Source organism: Hylobates moloch, unplaced genomic scaffold (assembly GCF_009828535.3).
Source record: "Hylobates moloch isolate HMO894 unplaced genomic scaffold, HMol_V3 SCAFFOLD_22, whole genome shotgun sequence".
Taxonomy (NCBI): domain Eukaryota; kingdom Metazoa; phylum Chordata; class Mammalia; order Primates; family Hylobatidae; genus Hylobates; species Hylobates moloch.
The window spans coordinates 27,373,416-27,389,497 of NW_026652297.1; the positions used below are offsets into that span (position 1 = coordinate 27,373,416).

General features: G+C 51.9%; 1 protein-coding gene across 8 annotated transcripts in view; it reads left to right on the plus strand.

Annotated features, from left to right (window-relative positions):
* Nucleotides 1-9: 9 nt before the first annotated feature.
* The window catches only part of SORBS3 (sorbin and SH3 domain containing 3), a 33,631-nt gene continuing 17,558 nt past the window's right edge, over nt 10-16,082 (plus strand). Inside the window, exons 1-6 of one of the 8 annotated variants that reach the window (XM_058433304.1) lie at nt 8,118-8,178; nt 8,668-8,750; nt 9,859-10,132; nt 12,615-12,771; nt 13,026-13,143; nt 14,875-15,068. In XM_058433304.1, coding sequence (XP_058289287.1) covers nt 12,670-12,771; nt 13,026-13,143; nt 14,875-15,068 — 414 coding nt within the window. In that variant the 5' untranslated portion in view covers nt 8,118-8,178; nt 8,668-8,750; nt 9,859-10,132; nt 12,615-12,669. Of the gene's footprint in view, nt 3,849-8,022; nt 8,179-8,667; nt 8,751-9,858; nt 10,133-12,614; nt 12,772-13,025; nt 13,144-14,874; nt 15,069-16,082 lie in introns of those variants that run through there. The other 7 variants (XM_058433303.1, XM_058433299.1, XM_058433300.1 and 4 more) reach the window with 7 other exon arrangements.

The following is a 16,082-nucleotide window of genomic DNA, read 5'->3' on the forward strand; positions in this document are numbered from 1 at the left end:
TTCCTGTCTTCTGTATCAGTTACTCTTTAGGTTGAATGGTATTTCAGCCTCCATTAGCATATTTTGGAATGCAAAAAACAAGTGTTCAGATGTAGTATGTGAATTATCTTCCCTTAGTTTGATTTTCAAGTCACAACCAACTAGTGAAGGAAATTTTGGGGCTCCCATTTTGACCAGCCTCATCGCAGGAGCCGTGTCATAATAGTCATTGGTCAGCTCTGCAGTGAATGTACATGCCTGGGAACATTACATCAGAGTATGGAACGTGCACATTTATGACATTCCTTAGTGTCATTTGTGATGCGGCAGTCTAGCACTAAAGCAAGTATTTCAGACAGTAATATTTCGTATTGGGAGTTTCCAGGAAACCAGAAAAACAAAGAACAACATAATTTTGGTGGTGTTTTTTTTTTTTTTTTTTCCCAAAAAACCATACTTCTCTTTAGAAGAATGAAGACTCAGCCCATCTATCTCTGTTTTCCTATACCTTTTTTTCTAACAGTTCCTGATTTGTTTATGGCAGAAATCAAGGCACTCTTAGGGACTGGAATCTGCCTGCATAGATTGCTCTGTTAATAAAAAGATAGGAAGGAGATAAAGGATCTCTGAATGGGTTGTGAGTAAAACCTGTGAAAGAAAGAGGAAAAAGTCTCTAGTAACTGTCTTTTCCTGATTGTCATTGAACTTAAATCGGGTATTAAGCACCTAGATATCCTTATGCTCCTTTCTCTTCCAATCCCAGGGTTAGAAAAGATTCCGTCTTTGGAAATTTCACTGATGAAAGTCATTCCACGTGACAGACTGCAGAGCTGCTAGTACCTTATCCCTTTCTCCTTTTCATTAAGGCTGTTACACATATACAATCCACAGGTAGAAACCACTCTTACGGGGCCTCCATAAGCAGGCAGTAGTAGAAATAGTTACTGTAAATCCTTATAAGCAAAAAATAATATTTTGTTAGGGATGATTATTTAGGAATGGCTTCACTATTGTCTCAAAGAGCAGAATGATAAAGCAAGCTTCCTTGACAGAAGCATCACAAAATTGTATACAGTATTTCACTGGTTCCCTCTGAGCTGTCGAGGAATCAGCTAGAGTAGAGAGGTAAGTGGTCCTGGTTCAAGAAAACCTGAGTAAGTTTTAGAGCAGCACTAACTCTTAGAAGAGGTTAGGTTTGAAAATTCGGTTGAATTCTAAAGATAAAGTTATCCCTTCCGTTCTGTAGCTGTTTTAATGTAAACAGCAGCTCCCAAGGTGTCTGGATCCCTGCCCTGGGTTTGCTCAAAGACTACTTTTCCTGTCTAGGGCCATGATTAAACAGACATTTTAATTGCTGTCAAAGTTCTGCAGTTTTGGTGCTTTCAAAGTCTCTTCTGTTTTATTGAATGTTTCCCCCTGTGTGTGCTAAAGATACTGGAAACAGTTTTATTGTGTTCTCCTTCACAGGACCTTCCTTGTGGAAGGCCCACTGGGACCTTCTTTTTCTGCAACTTCTCCCATTTAGGAAAACAAAAACAAAACAATTCCCCAGGCATGTCAGGACTCCTTTGTAAACTTTTCTGAAATGCCATTTTGAAAATGATGCTTCACATGGACCAGGTTTCTCACTTTTGGTGACATACATGTCACAGGACATTTAAATCGATCAGATGATTATTTCTTTTAAAAATTTGAAAACTCATCTAATGTAAGTTCAAAACATATATCCCTTTTTTATTTCTGTGTTCTGAATGTTTAGAGCAAAAGCAAAACAACAAGCCAAAGGTGTGTGTGTGTGTGTATGTGTTGTGTGTGTGTGTGTGTGTGTGTGTGTGTCTTTAATAGAATGATAAAACAAAAATAGCCTCCGTTTTCCTTAAACTCTCAAGGTGACACTTTGGTTACAAGTAGAGACATTGCTGATTTGCTGGTGTTTTTTGACTGGATATTGATTGGCAAGGTAGGAATTGCTTATCACACTCTGATGAGCTTGATACTGCTCCTTGCCTAGGAGTAAAAGACTCAGCCTCTCCAGGAACATCAGTATTTTTCACGTCTTTCATTGCCTTTTTTGGTTCTTCCATGAACAATTCAATGAAGCAAGTTTCTCTCAATAGCAAAGATTTGCCTTCTTAAGATTAGCTTTCTTTGCCATCCTGATAACTTAGGGATGATTTCCTGACTGACATTGTTCAAAATAGGAAGAGAGAAACCCTTATTTGTTTTGTCAATAGACTATTATTGAATGTCATTAAGGAGCAAGGGTAAGATTTTTAAAAATTGGATAACTTTGGGGCCCTTTTAGCCTTTTTGGCATTGTCCCTTAGATCTTCTTCTCTCTGAGTGCTTTAAAAACACACGGTTTGAGGCACAGCTGATCTCTATAGGAAAAATATTATAAGCCATGCCTGCATGAGACACAGCTGGGCTTTGCTGTTCATGGTCATTACTCAAGAGTCTCTCCAGCTAAAATCTGTTCCCTCTACCCTGCCCTATTTTATGTAAATATGGTAGCTGATCTCCAAAATTTTCGACTGTACCATATCTATAAAGTTTAACCTCTTAAGAGTGTTCATCCAAGCTGGGCACGGTGGCTCACACCTATAATCCCAGCACTTTGGGAGGCTGAAGCTGGCAGATCACGACGTCAGGAGATCGAGACCATCCTGGCCAACATGGTGAAACCCCATCTCTACTAAAAATACAAAAATTAGCTGGGTGTGGTGGTGCATGCGTGTAATCCCAGCTACTGGGGAGGCTGAGGCAGGAGAATCGCTTGAACCAGGGAGTTGGAGGTTGCAGTGAGCTGAGATTGTGCCATTACCACTCCATCCTGGAAGACAGAGCAAGACTCCGTCTCAAAAAAAAGAATTTTCATCCTGACCAATCTGGGTGACCAATCAGTTAAACTGGTTTAGGAAGAGCTTGCCCTAGATTGGTTGATTCATAATTTTTCTTTTTATTAATTATCGGGTTTTTCTCTCTGATCTCTGCATTGAAAATTATTTCCTAAACCATGAAGATTTGTTGAGGTACCATTCTAGAATCCCCAATATTTATTCTAGTTGTTATAGTAACAGTGGAACCCAAGTTTCTCCTAAAGCATTACCCAGCTTTCCTTGCCCAGGCAGAAAAGATGGCAGAGGGAGGGTGAACCCAGGGCCCATCTGTGGGTCTGGGCTCCAATTTCCTAAATTGTTTGTGGTTGTAACCATGGCTTCCACCTTGTCTGGCACCGGGTCCACATCTTTTCTGAGATCTGCTAGAAGGTGAGTAAAGGACAGCCTAGGAAGGCCCAGCAGTGGATTGAGGAGGGTCGGGTTACCTGGAGGACGGGTCCCAAAACTGGCTTGCCACAGTCCCTTTCAGTATTGCTGTGATGAGACGCCTGGAGGAAAGCTGTCAGAAAGAGCAGATGTGTGTAGAGGAAGAAAGTTGTGTAGTCGAAGGACAGTGTTGTTTACTCTTACCTTGAGTGTGAGCAGAGAACTGTATTAACAATAGGGCTTTGTGCCATTGACAGAGTGTGAAAGAGGGAGCCTATATTACATTGGGGCTTGGGACCTGATCTGCCTATATCTAGCCAGCGAGAGTGAATGGGGTCAGTGTTAGCTGCCTTCATCTATGCAGTCACAAAGGTAAAGATGATACTGGAGAGTATATTCCCTCCCGGGAGGCCTTGGCCTCATGCCTCTGCCACCTTGGCAAGACCTGCTAAATAACACCTTTGTCTGAGACAGGGTTATGCATCATCTCCTCTTCTATGCCCTCATGACAAGTCTAGATGGCTTAAGATCAAGAAGTGAGGACATGGAGGCGGACTGTCCCTCTGAGCAGCTCTAAAGTAGGGCCAAGCACACTGCCTTCCAGTAAGTTCTTGCCCACATTCCTTCACTCCCTTGACCTAGATGTCTCCAAATACTCTTAACATGAAATGCATGTAATGAGGAGCAGGCCTATCATAGATCTCGATTTGGGGCAATAAAGATGTGCTTTTGTCACGGAACTTTTTGAGGATGACATTGTAAATCCCTAACTTTTCTTTTCTCAGTGCATGGTGACCCCAATAGCTGTTTTTCCCGATAGATCTGTCAGCAGGCATTTTCCAAGAAGGAGCCCCAGTATTCCTTCCTAAATGGCGAGGTGGTCAAGACGTCAGACCAGTTGGTGGTGTGATATTTTTTCAAGGTTCTTCTGAATGATGGATTATTTGCTTGTGCTTAGAGATTGCCTACTTTGTCTTGCTTTCAGTTATGTTAAAGAAAGCGAGGGAAATGTTACTTATTGGCCGAAATCATCTAATGTCTTTTTTGTGAACAAGAAATTAATTTTTTAGGACTTTTGTACTGTAAATTAGAGGTCATCTTAAGATTTAAAAAAAGAAAACACCCCTAAATGATAACTTTATTGGCTCCCTGTGTCTTTATTTCCTGTATTTCCTGGTGGAGGTACTTATATTTGGCTTTTACTCATTTAATAATTCCAGAGCCCAGGAGAAAGCCTGGCTTTGGATGTCTGGTCTGGTCTCTGATGATACCAAGGAACTCCCCTCCCAAGGGAGGGAATCCCATCACAATAAAAAGGACCTCTTTCTTTCGTCTCTCCAGCCCTTTCGTTTTAAAGCAGCTATGGTGGCCGCAACGTGTTTCTGTTTCTCCCAACTCAGAATCCACTCCCCAACCCTGGCCTCCTTCTTACTCAAGTCCCAGCCTCCTCTGCGGCTTCTCCAGTAGAGGCCACTACTTGAAGAAAAGGAAGAAAGACATCCCAGAAAACATACATTCTTTACCAAGGATAAAAATAATTTTGTATTCTTGTAATTTAATGACTGTGCATGTGATCCTAATAATAGAAACGATGAATTCCATCTTGGAGAAGTCAAGGCAGCCAAAGAGGATTTGAATGTGGAGTTGGCCTACCAAGAACAGGAAGTGTCAGACTAGCCTTTACATGCCTCTGAAAAGTAGAAATATCATGAGGTGCTGTGGATTCACAAGGAAAAACAAGCTCCCCTGGGCAAGTGGGGAATTGGGGATAGGGAAAGAGCCGGGGCCCTGGAGAGGAAAGTGTGTCAGTGAGGGGACTCTACAGGTTATGGCAGTAGAGGTAGAAAAGCTAAATCCAGCACTGCCAGGCCCAAGTGAGGTGACTTTTACACTAAATATAATCACATTAAGGGCCACAGTGCAGTTTACAGGCCAGAAAACGGGCCCAGGTTTCTAATTTCCAATAAGCTGAGTAGCACTGGGTTCTTTGTTATCCCAGTGGCATCCTGATGTAGCAATGTCCCTACACCTTAGCTAAACCTTCAGTAAAATTCGGTAAGATTTGCCCATATTTCTGGAATTGTGGAAGGATTTTTAATAGCCTGGAAATGGAGGACTTCAATGCAAATTCATATTAACCTGTTGTTCCATCTAGATCTGCTCCTCACTTTGTTGCCTGCTGCATGTAATTGCATGGTCTTGCTTTTTTTTCTTTTTATCACAACTTTCAGGCTTTAGAAAGAAAATATAATTTTGATACAGTAGATGAATAATTTAATGGTAAATGAAGCAGATTTTTTAATGTTGATGCTATTAAGGAGAAGGTTCATCAGAGAATTCAAGGAGATGAGAAGACAAGGTTCTCCTTTGTTTGGAGGCCAGAGCCGTACCTTATGGTATCCACTGGGCCAACAGATCAGCCCTCTTATCCTACCCATCGCAGTCTACCTGAGCTGGGAAAGAAGGCTGATGCAGACCTAATTTCTCAGCTCCTGGGTCCGTGCCCTCCTTTGTGGCTGAGTTGACTTGGCTTGGTTTTCCCTCTGAGGTCATCACTTATTTATCCTTCCCTTATAAAATCTACTTTCTAGAGCTGACAGCCACTTATTTGTTTCATCTTTCCTGAGAACTGAGAGAGGTTCACCCAGCTCAGTTCTTCTCAAAGACACCCCATCTGTGCATTGTGCTTGTTTGCTCATCCATGAAAAGAGGAAGAGAGAACAGCTGTGGATGTGATGTCAGTATCAGAACTTCCTTGAGGACAGGCGGGATAAATTGGGCAAATGGCTGAGTTCTCCCGCAGCCTTTGGGAGATTGGCCCTGAGAACCCAGAATAGATGCCCATTACATCATGCGTGTGCTGTGGGAAAGGTCTGTGCCAGGCAAGCCTGAGAGCCTCATTCTCTATTCCTATGGGGTTCCATGCACCCATCCTGGCTGCCAGGCCCCAATACCCACCATACTTGACCTGTACTGGGTATTTTTTCACTCAGATCCCTCACTCTACAGTGACTCTACCAGAAATCTTGAATTCCAGATGAGCCACGTCATGCCATTGTCAGCATAGGAGGCCCTTTAAGCCCCAAAATGGGTCATTTGCACTCCCTTCTTCTGCCTGCTCCTGTTCCCATGAGTGGTTGGCATGGAAAGGGCCATCAGTAGAATTTGGCTGGCAACATTTGCAGGAGCAGGAATCAAGAGAGGACCCAGGAGAAAGAGATGGAGCCCAGGGGATGAAACATAGTCCAGATTCTTGCTGGTATGTCCATGTGACTTGGTTTCAATTCCTCACTATTGTGTCACTGTGGCCTTCTAGAGAAGTCCAAACTGCTGGAAACGGGCAGTGCTTTCTGCGCTAACCCCTTCTGGTCTGACTGCTCAGCTTAGAGGAAGGAAGAAAACACTCAGAATTCTGAGAGCAAAACCCCCCGAAAAATCTACTCAAAGCACCTGAAGTTCATCCCTGGGGAGGAGAAGAAAGGAAGAGCAGATGCCCTGTATCTCCATGGGGGTACTGAGGTACAGAGCTAGGGCCCCCTAGCTGCCCAGGGTAGATCTCAGAGGGTGACTCATCTGAATTGCCGATTCCCAGCACCAGAGCAAGGCGCTCCTCAAGAACTGAGTCCGGGTTCATGTCTTCTGGGACCCCTGGCTTCCCTTTTCCCACTTGAGAACTAAAACTGGGTGCTCTGCCCACCCCACTCACCCCGCCTTCACTTCAGTGCTCTTTCCCCTCATTTGTCATCCTTGGTGACAGAGGTTGCTTTTCAGAGTGACCCGCATTCCACCGCCTTCTCCCCCACCCTGTGAAGAGCCACATTTACTGGTAGTCCCGTGGCTAATCCTCCCCTGTGGTGGGGGCAGGGGTTGTGGACAGACCCCTGTTGATGGTGATGTTGGGGACTACCCACAGAACAAAAGGTGCAGCCTCAAGGGCTTGAGCGGGGGATACTAGTGCCTGGGATCAGGTAGCTGGGAAAACAGGGCAGTTATGTAACTGTGTTTACTGTGGCTCAGGTGGCTCTGAGAAGGCAGAGGCAGCCCCTTACAAAGGGCAGTGCCAGAGGTGGGGGAGCGGCGACTTGCAGGGAAGGAGGCCCCTCTTAGACAGGGGAATCGTGTGTGCAAAGGAGAGAGTGCAGTGGGATTTGGAAAGGAATCTGTTCTGTTGTTGACAGCCAGCCGGCCAGCCACCTTATCTAGGACAATCTTCCTAGCCTCAGCCTCTCCCTAACCGTGCCAGCTGTGGAGGCAGCAAGGGGAGCTGATGGTAGAGGGAGGCGTCGGGAAATCAGACACTTGGTTCCTGGCTCAGTCTCCAAACCCTGCTACTTTTCCCCCCTTAATCTACTTTTCAAAGAGAAGGAATTCTTCTCTTTAGATAAGGGCAGAAAGGGAGGAATCAGTCAAATTTCCTTATGTTTTCCCTGCCCTGTGGCCCACTGTCTCCCATCCTCTCGGCTGTGAGGCCAGATGGGCACCACGGAACACGGTGGATTCTGACCTGAGAGAGGTGATAAACCCGGCAGAGCCCAGGCCAAAGTAGACAGGCAGAAGTCAAAGCGGCTCAGGAAGAAAGCTCAGGTCTCCCGTAGACCTACCCCGCCTCCTCCTACAAAGCTGTTTACTCAATGCCCGATTCCCATAGAGATGAAACTGGTAGCCAGTCCCCAGCTCCTTGCCCATGGCTGCCACCTCCCTTTGTGAGAAACAGGAAGTGGGGAACTTTGTCAGCTCAGCTGCACCCTCTACACTAAATATTTATCTTGGAGTCCAGGTCAGAGCCCTAGAGAATAAGAGAAGCTTGCTGCTGGTGAGGGGGTATGGCCAGGATTCCTGGAGTCCTTGGAAGAGCTTCAGCTTCACCATCTTGGGAGAAGAAGGAAGAAAGTGAAAGCGATGTGGTCCTTCTTAGTCCCAAGGACCCTGACAGGTGGGAAAAATGTGTGTCTAAGAAAATGGGCACCTATTTTATCCCTGAGGGAGGGAAGAGGCTACCTGGGGTGGGTAAGCAGGTTTCTAAGCTTCAGGGGAGGGGCAGTGCACTGCTGCCTCCCTCTAGAAGTGTCCCAGGGTTCCTCCACTGCTTAGCTGTCCTCCACAGCAGTGCCCCTGCCACCCCCATCTCTCCGCCTTCCTGGAGAGTCAGAGGTTCTTGGAAGGAGTCTTCAAGGTCATCTTGTTCAGCTTCCCGCTCAGTGCAACAGTTGCCTTTACATAGATGCCCCACGATTGGCAGACTCAGAACCCTTGGAATCATGTAAAAATTTTTCCTGGGAAGCCTTGGACCTGCTTCCCTATGATGTGTCCCCCAGTGGTCCCACTGCTGCTGGTGCAGCTGTCTGTGTCTACATGGCAGCCCCGCAGGCCCTAGAGGCCAGCAGGCCTATCTGAAGCTTCTCAACCCAAATATCTCCTCCAGCTTTCACATGTAATGTTTCAAGGCAATGGGGAGAGCTCCTTTACCAGAATGAGGAAGAAGATAAGACTAAAGCAGTAATGGTGGTAGGTGAAAATCACTTAGTCTTTTCTCCACTTTCTCTCCAAACTTTGAGTTGAGTGGTGAGCTTGGAAAATACTCCAAAGCTCCTCGTGGCCTCTGGCACCAGTCTGACACCCAGTAGGAATGCAGGAGATATTAGTTTTCATAATTTAGCATTGATCACTCCCAGCTCATATCTAAAGTTGATCAGTAACTATTGGTTGGTTGGTTGGTTTGGGGCTTGGGGATCCCTGAGCCAACTCAAGGGCTAGAAAGGATTCCAGAGTGTTTCCACGGCCCTTCAATGTTCCTTAAGCATTCCCACTTTCTGAAGTGCCATACAGAGGCTTGGGGCAGAGACAGGGAGAGGGGATGGCCAGAATGGATGGGGAGCCAGAGGGCGGGGGCTCTGGGGACCTAGCTCAGAGCAGCGAGAACAGCGGAAAAGCAGGCAGATCAAAGCAAACACAGTGTCTGGGAACACCAAGACCCTCCTAATCCCATCCCCGCCAAAGGGACCCCACCCTTATCCTCTTCAGGGGCGCGGCACGCCCAGGGCGGCCGCTCCCTTGGGCTGATTTCCTCCCTGTGCTTGCACGTGTGTGAGCGTCCCCACGTTTGCAGTGCACGCGCGCGTGTTTGTTTGCACACTCCCGGCCGCGCGCCGCCGCAGGCACACCCTGTCCCCCAGCGCGGAGGGGCGGCGGGGCCTTCCCCTGGTCCGCTCCGCCACTCTACCTGCGGTGCGCCCTCATCTCGCTCCCGGCCTGTCCGCCTCTCCCGGCTTGCCCAGTTCACCACTCCTGCCCCCTTGTCCTGGCTCCGCCCGGTTCACCACTCCTGCCTCTGTCCTGGCTCCGCTGCGAGGCCGCTCGCTTCCCACACTCTGGAAATGTCGCTGGAAACTCTGAGTGGCCCGCGTCGGGCCGCCCGACCCCTCCCCGACGCCAGCCCTGCGGTAGGGGCCAGGATGGCAGCTGGGAAACCAGAGAGGGCTCCCCGGGGACCCTCGGCGGCCCCTCCCGGCGCCGCCTCCCCGCCGGCCCGGCCTCCTCGGCAGGGGGCCACCAGTGTCCCCGCGCGCGCCCCGACGGACGGAGAGCACTCGCACGCCCCTCCTCTCCGGCCCAGCCCCGGCCCGCCGTCCAGATCCGAGACCCAAACTCCGCCTGCCCCGCCGCGCGACTCTCACGGTCCGGCCTCCGGCGCGCTCCCCTTCGGCCTCCCTCTTCCTCCTCGGGCGCCTGGCCCTGCCCGGCCCGTCCTGACCCGGTCACGAGGACCGCGACGGCCCGCACTTCTCCTTGCCCTTCCTCCTCGAGCGCCCGCGCCAGGCAGCAGCCGGGCAGGGATGCTCCTGAGCTCCCGGGCGGCCTCGGGCCCAGCCACCTGCTCGCCGGGGAAGGTAGGTCCGGGGAAGGAGGGGCAGGGAGTAGGCGAGGACGGCGGGAGGGATCCGTGCCCAACCCCAGGGGACCGCACCGAGCCCCTCCCCGGGGTCCGGGTCCCAAACTCTGGGAAGAGGTGGGAAGTACCACCCACCAGCCCTCATACCAGAAAAAGCGAAATTCAAGAAAAGCTGTCCTTGTCCACGTGGCCTTGTCGCTGAGAAATACCTGAGAAAGCGCTTAGGGTCGGGCCCCCAAAGCCAGGGCAGTGTTCAGAGCAGGAAGGCCGGTGCCCACCCCAGCAGAACCGCCTCCCCTCTCCCGCTCCCGGGACCTCTCCCCGCTCCCGGGGCTGGCTGCCTGCCTGGAGGGGCGGCCTGAATTCTGGGAGGACCCCTCCGCTCTCTGCTACATGGGGGACCAGTCCCCAGATGCTGCCCTCTTCCTTGGAAGTCCTCCCTAAGTCTCCTGACCTGGCTGCCAAGAGAAGAACTCGGACCACCCTTCCCTAGAGGTTCCTGGGGGGGCGTCGCAGGGAGCAGGGTTGAGAAGGGGCAGATGGGGGCACCAAGGGTCAGCAACCTCTGACTACAGGTCGTAGGGGACCTCCTGCCCTGCCCATCCTCCAAGAGAGCAGTTCTCACTGAGCACGAGGTGGGCGGGGAGGTCAGGGAAGGAAGGTGCTGTCAGCTGATGGCCCAGGCGGCAGCTGCTGAGCGGCAACTTGGCAACTTGGCCCCTTGGCCGGAAGCAGTCAGCTGGGCAGGGAGGGGCGCTGCGAGGAGCTGGCCTGCTCCAGGCCTCCTGACCTTCCACCCCACCCTGCCTCAACTTCCCCCCGAAAGGGGAGGTGGTGTGTGGGGACTGGGGTGTGTCTGCCTGTTTTGCTTTGGTGGGAGTCCTAATTGGACCCAGCTGGGGATCTGTTCCTCCTCCAGCCTCAGCCCTCCACTCCCCCCAGTCAGGCATGGGCACAGAAGAGCTGTGTCGCAGCAACTCGAATGTCAGGAGTCCCCACAGACTCAAACCAGAGACAGGGAGCTGCCCCCAGCCTTGGCTGCACCCTCGCCAGCCCTGGGCAGGAGCTGGGTCCAGGGGCTGAGTCATCCCAGCCTTATTCTACCTTCATCCCCTCCGGGCCCCCAACTCTTCCACTGCTCATATGACTGCACCTCCCACCACTGTTCAGCTGACACCCCTCTGTACCCACAACCCCCGTGCAGCTCATGTGGTCCCCCCGGTGGCCCCCCCAGAAGTCATATTCACAGCTCTGCACCCAGATTCCAACACACACATACACAGCTCCTCCCGATGCATTTGCAGCCCTCCCTGAGAGCCCCCAAGGACCCCACAGGCACAGGCAAACCTGATTCCATCCAGTCCTGGGCAGTGGCAGAGCTTGGCTGTTTCTGGTCCAGTCCAGCAGCCAAGACGCAGAGGGATGGATGCCATAGCACAGTGCTCTGGGCCAAAAAGCCACCTTGGACACCCCAAACTGGGAGCCCCTTTTTGTCCTCTTCCACCCCCGCCCCCGGGCTCCCCTCTTGCTCCTCCATTCCCTGGGTGCCTAGGGCTCCCTTCCCCTTCCCCAGCCTTGGGATGAGGCAGAAGCAGCTGGCTGCGGGCGGGCATGGTGCTGCCAGGGAAGACCCTCCACTCACAAAACAGCCAGGAGGGGCGGGAGAAAGTGGAGCCAGGGTGCGCGTGTATGTGCGTGCACACTTGCCCACATGCAGAACACCCCAGGGCATCCAGCACCACCTCTCCATGGGCATGAGCAGCTTCAGCTTTGCCCTCACCCACCGCTTCTGTCTCCACCCACCCGGAGCCCTCTGAGTCCTCATTCTGTGAAGGAGGCCAAAGAAGGGCCCAATGCTCCCTGTGAGCTCGCAAGAGTGGGTCTTGCTGCCTGGAAATGCCCCCGACGCTCCCCTTGGCCCTACTGGGCTTAAGGCCCTGCTGACTGCTTCCTGGAGGGCAGTGGGCGGGTGGCTGAGTAATCCCTTGTGCCCGCAGGCAAGAGATGCCCACACGGCCTGGGCATCTCTTGCAGAGATGGAAGCAGCCAGAGGGAAGAGGCAGAGGGAACTAAAACAAATTCCTGTGTGCCCAGGCCCCCTCTCTGCCAGCTGCCCCACTTCCCCTGCACCTTCCTTCCGGGGGAGTGGGGAAGCCTGCTGCACTGTGCACGGAGAGCCCCATCGGCTCCTGGCCAGCCCCTCCCCTCCTCCTCACCCAAGCTCCCCCTCCCCCACTCCCACCCGGAGCTCCTGCCCTGGGCCTAACAAGTGGCCCATTGTGCCCCTGGGAGCCGGCAGGCACGGGCAGCCTGCAGGCGGGTGCCTGGCGTGACCTGTTTCCTGGATCCTTGAGCTCGTACCCAGCTGGTCCTGACCCCCTCCCACAGCCGGCCCCTCCTCCCCTACCCCAGGGTCGAGCCAAGAGGGCATGGGCAGCCCAGCCTAGCAGGGCTTTCCCTTCCTTCCTCCTTCCCCACAGAGGACACGCAGAGGAGCAGCTGGCTTGCCCGGAGTCCTCCGACCCTGACCCAAGCATGCAGGGCCCACCCCGCAGCCTCCCCACTGGGCTCAGCCTGGACGACTTCATCCCTGGCCACCTCCAGTCCCACATAGGGTCTTCCTCCGGGGGGACACGGGTGAGTGGGTCAGTAGGGAGGAGAGTGTCCCGTGGGCCCGGAGTTGGTTGGGACTCTAGCAGGTCAGATGGGGGCAAGAGGATGAAAGGGATGGAGGGAGGGCTGAAGAGAGCTCTGGGGGGCCTTGCTGGTTTCCCACAAAATCGTCAGGTGGGACTGGGACCGTCACCGAGGGGTGTGGGCTGTGCCTAGTAGCCATCCCTCCCTCCCGCCCTGCTGGGCCCTGAGCTGCCGCTCCTGGCCCCTCCCCGCAGGTGCCCGTGATCCGGAATGGTGGCTCCAACACCCTTAATTTCCAGTTCCACGACCCAGCGCCCAGGACTGTGTGCAATGGGGGCTACACACCAAGACGAGATGCTTCCTGGCACCCGGGTAGGTCTGCTCAGGAGCCTCATGCCAGAGATGGAGGGTCAGGGCCCTGCCATCTGGCACTGCCCTGTGTCAAGCGGGAGGGGCAGCAGCTGGAGATGGGGTTCTCAAGGCCATGAGGAGGTTCCTCAGGGGCCTCTGGGCTCACTACGAGCCCCTCCCTGCGGAGCCTGCTGACTCTGCAAGAGACACCTGCTTGGGGAGAGCAGGCTGATGCATCCCTTCCCCTGCCCTCCAGCCTGGTGCCAGGGAAAGGAAGCGTGCAGGAGCCCTGGGCACCGGAGGACCTCCTGCAGGGACTGGGGATGGAAGGGTGGAGGTGATGTGGGTATCTGTTGGCTTGGGAAGGGGTGGAGACTGTCCCATTCAGGCCCAATAGGCTGCCCAGCAGGAGGTTAGAGAGGCAGTTCTAGATCCCAGTCCAGAGGTCCTGGGAACTCCTGGGTGCAGGCCAGCCCTGAATATGTCTCTCCTGAAGTGACATCCTTTATCGAGCATTCCCCTAAGACAGGTGCCATGTAAAGGAATTTATTCATTTAACAATTATCCAGCCTGGGCAACATAGCAAGACCCTGTCTCTATCAGCCTGGATGACACAGCAAGACTCTGTCACTTAAAACACACACACACCGAGAGGCCGAGGTGGGTGGATCACCTGAGGTCAGGAGTTCAAGACCAGCCTGGCCAACATGGTGAAACCCCGTCTCTAATAAAAATACAAAAATTAGCTGGGCGTGGTGGCGGGTGCCTGAAATCCCAGCTACTTGGAAGGTTGAGGCAGGAGAATCACTTGCACCTGGGAGGTGGAGGTTGCAGTGAGCTGAGATCGTGCCACTGTACTCCAGCCTGGGCAACAAGAGCAAAACTCTGTCCCAAAACAAAAACAAAAACAAAACAAAACCAAAAAAAACCACCCACACAATTATGGAACACCCAGAGCATGCCGGACACTGTAAAAACACTTTACGAGGCTCACCTCATTTAACCCCTCGATATCCTGACAAAGTAGGGGTGATGATGACTGACAGCTTCCCAATAAGGAACCCCATTTGCAAAGATGTTCAGCCACAGAGGCTGAGCTGCAATTCACACCCTTGTCCATCTGGCCTCAAAGCCCTTATTCTGCTGCCCTAGCTACTTAGAGGCTAACAGTTATGGGTAAGTTGAGGACTCAGTCACAACCATGTCTGGGGAATGGGTTTCTGACCTTAATTGAGAGCCCCTCGACTCAGGCACTGTGCTGGGTACAGTCACACACACTAGATGTCACTGAATCCTTGTCACAATGACCCTTGTTTTACAGAAGTGGAAACTGAGACACTGAGAGGGTGACTGATGTACCCCAGGCCATGGCAGCCAATAGGTGGTAGAGCTGGGGTCTGAATTCAAGTCTGTCCCCTCCAAGCCCAGCATCTTTACTGCCACACCCCAGCTGGGATGTCCCCTGCATTCTCTACAAGTAATGATTTCCAGATCTTATTCTGAAAGCACTTAGGATAGTCCCAGGAAAGAAGGATGGGGGTAGGGCCAGGCACAGCATTCTCAAGATCAAATCCATTTAAATTCACTTAAACAAACAGAGGCCCGTGGTGCTCTGAGTCATCCACTCAAACAAACAAGGCGATGTTGAAACTTTGAACCCACAGAGATCCATGCTCTGAGGAGCTAAGGGACACACAGGTTCAGGTGGAGACCTCTGCCTTTCACTAATGCTCTCCTGCACGCACCCGACAGACCCTGAGTGGTATCAGACCTGGCCAGGCCCCGGGAGCAAGCCCTCTGCAAGCACAAAGATCCCTGCCTCCCAGCACACCCAGAACTGGTCAGCCACATGGACCAAGGACAGCAAGCGTCGGGACAAGCGCTGGGTCAAGTACGAGGGAATCGGGCCCGTGGATGAGAGCGGCATGCCCATTGCCCCCCGATCTGTGAGTCCAGGGCTGGGGGCCACGGAGAGATGGGGCCCAGAGATCTACAGGGAGCTCCACTTCTGTGCATTAAAGTGGGGGTGGGATAATAAAGGCCACGCCCAAACCATCCCAGATTAAGCAGGGGTTCAACCGTGGTGGGGTTCAGGGGCCGTAAACCTCATAAAGCTGCAGACACCCTCGTGTGCCTGAGTTGCTCAAGTGGTTTGTGCAGGGTACAGATCTAGAACTCCCATCAGCGTCTCAAAGGTAGAGAACCGCTGCTGTAAGGGCTGAGCCTGCAGGGGACCCTCTCTCAGTTTCATACCCCCAGGGCCTGTCACCACGCTCACGAAATGGTTGCTGAATGAATGGCCGAATGAGTGAGTGAGTCTTGTGTGAGAAGGTCTCTCACTGTGGCAAGCGTGGAAGGATCCGGGGGTCCAGTTTGGACTGGGGATACCTTGCCCTTTTCCATCCACCTTCGTGTCTTGAGCCAGCTCCATTTTCTCTTCTGGAAATTGGAGCTGGTAACATACCCTTCCTGCCTCCCAGGGCTGTTTTGAGGCTTGGATGAAGCAGGTGATGTGAAACACGCATCTCACTCCTACATTGTTGCTGTCATTTTTGGCCCAGGTGCAGTGATTCATGCCTGTAATCCCAGCACTTTGGGAGATCAAGGTGGGCGGATCACTTGAAACCAAGAGTTCCAGACCAGCCTGGGCAACATAGTGAGACCCTGTCTCTATAAAAAAAAAAATAAAATAAAATTAGCTAGGCAAGGTGGTGCTCGCCTGTAGTTCCAGCTACTCAGAAGGCTGAGGTAGGACGATTGCTTGAGCCCAGGAATTGGAGGCTGCAGTGAGCTATGATCATGCCACTGCACTCCAGCCTGTGTGACACAGTGAGACCCTGTCTCCCCCAAAAAGAAAAGTGTTCTTTGTAGAAACACTAGACATAAAGAAAAGCAAAGAGAAAAAATGTAAATTGCCCCAAATCTCATAACATTATTGCGTACACTTCGATGGAGATCTT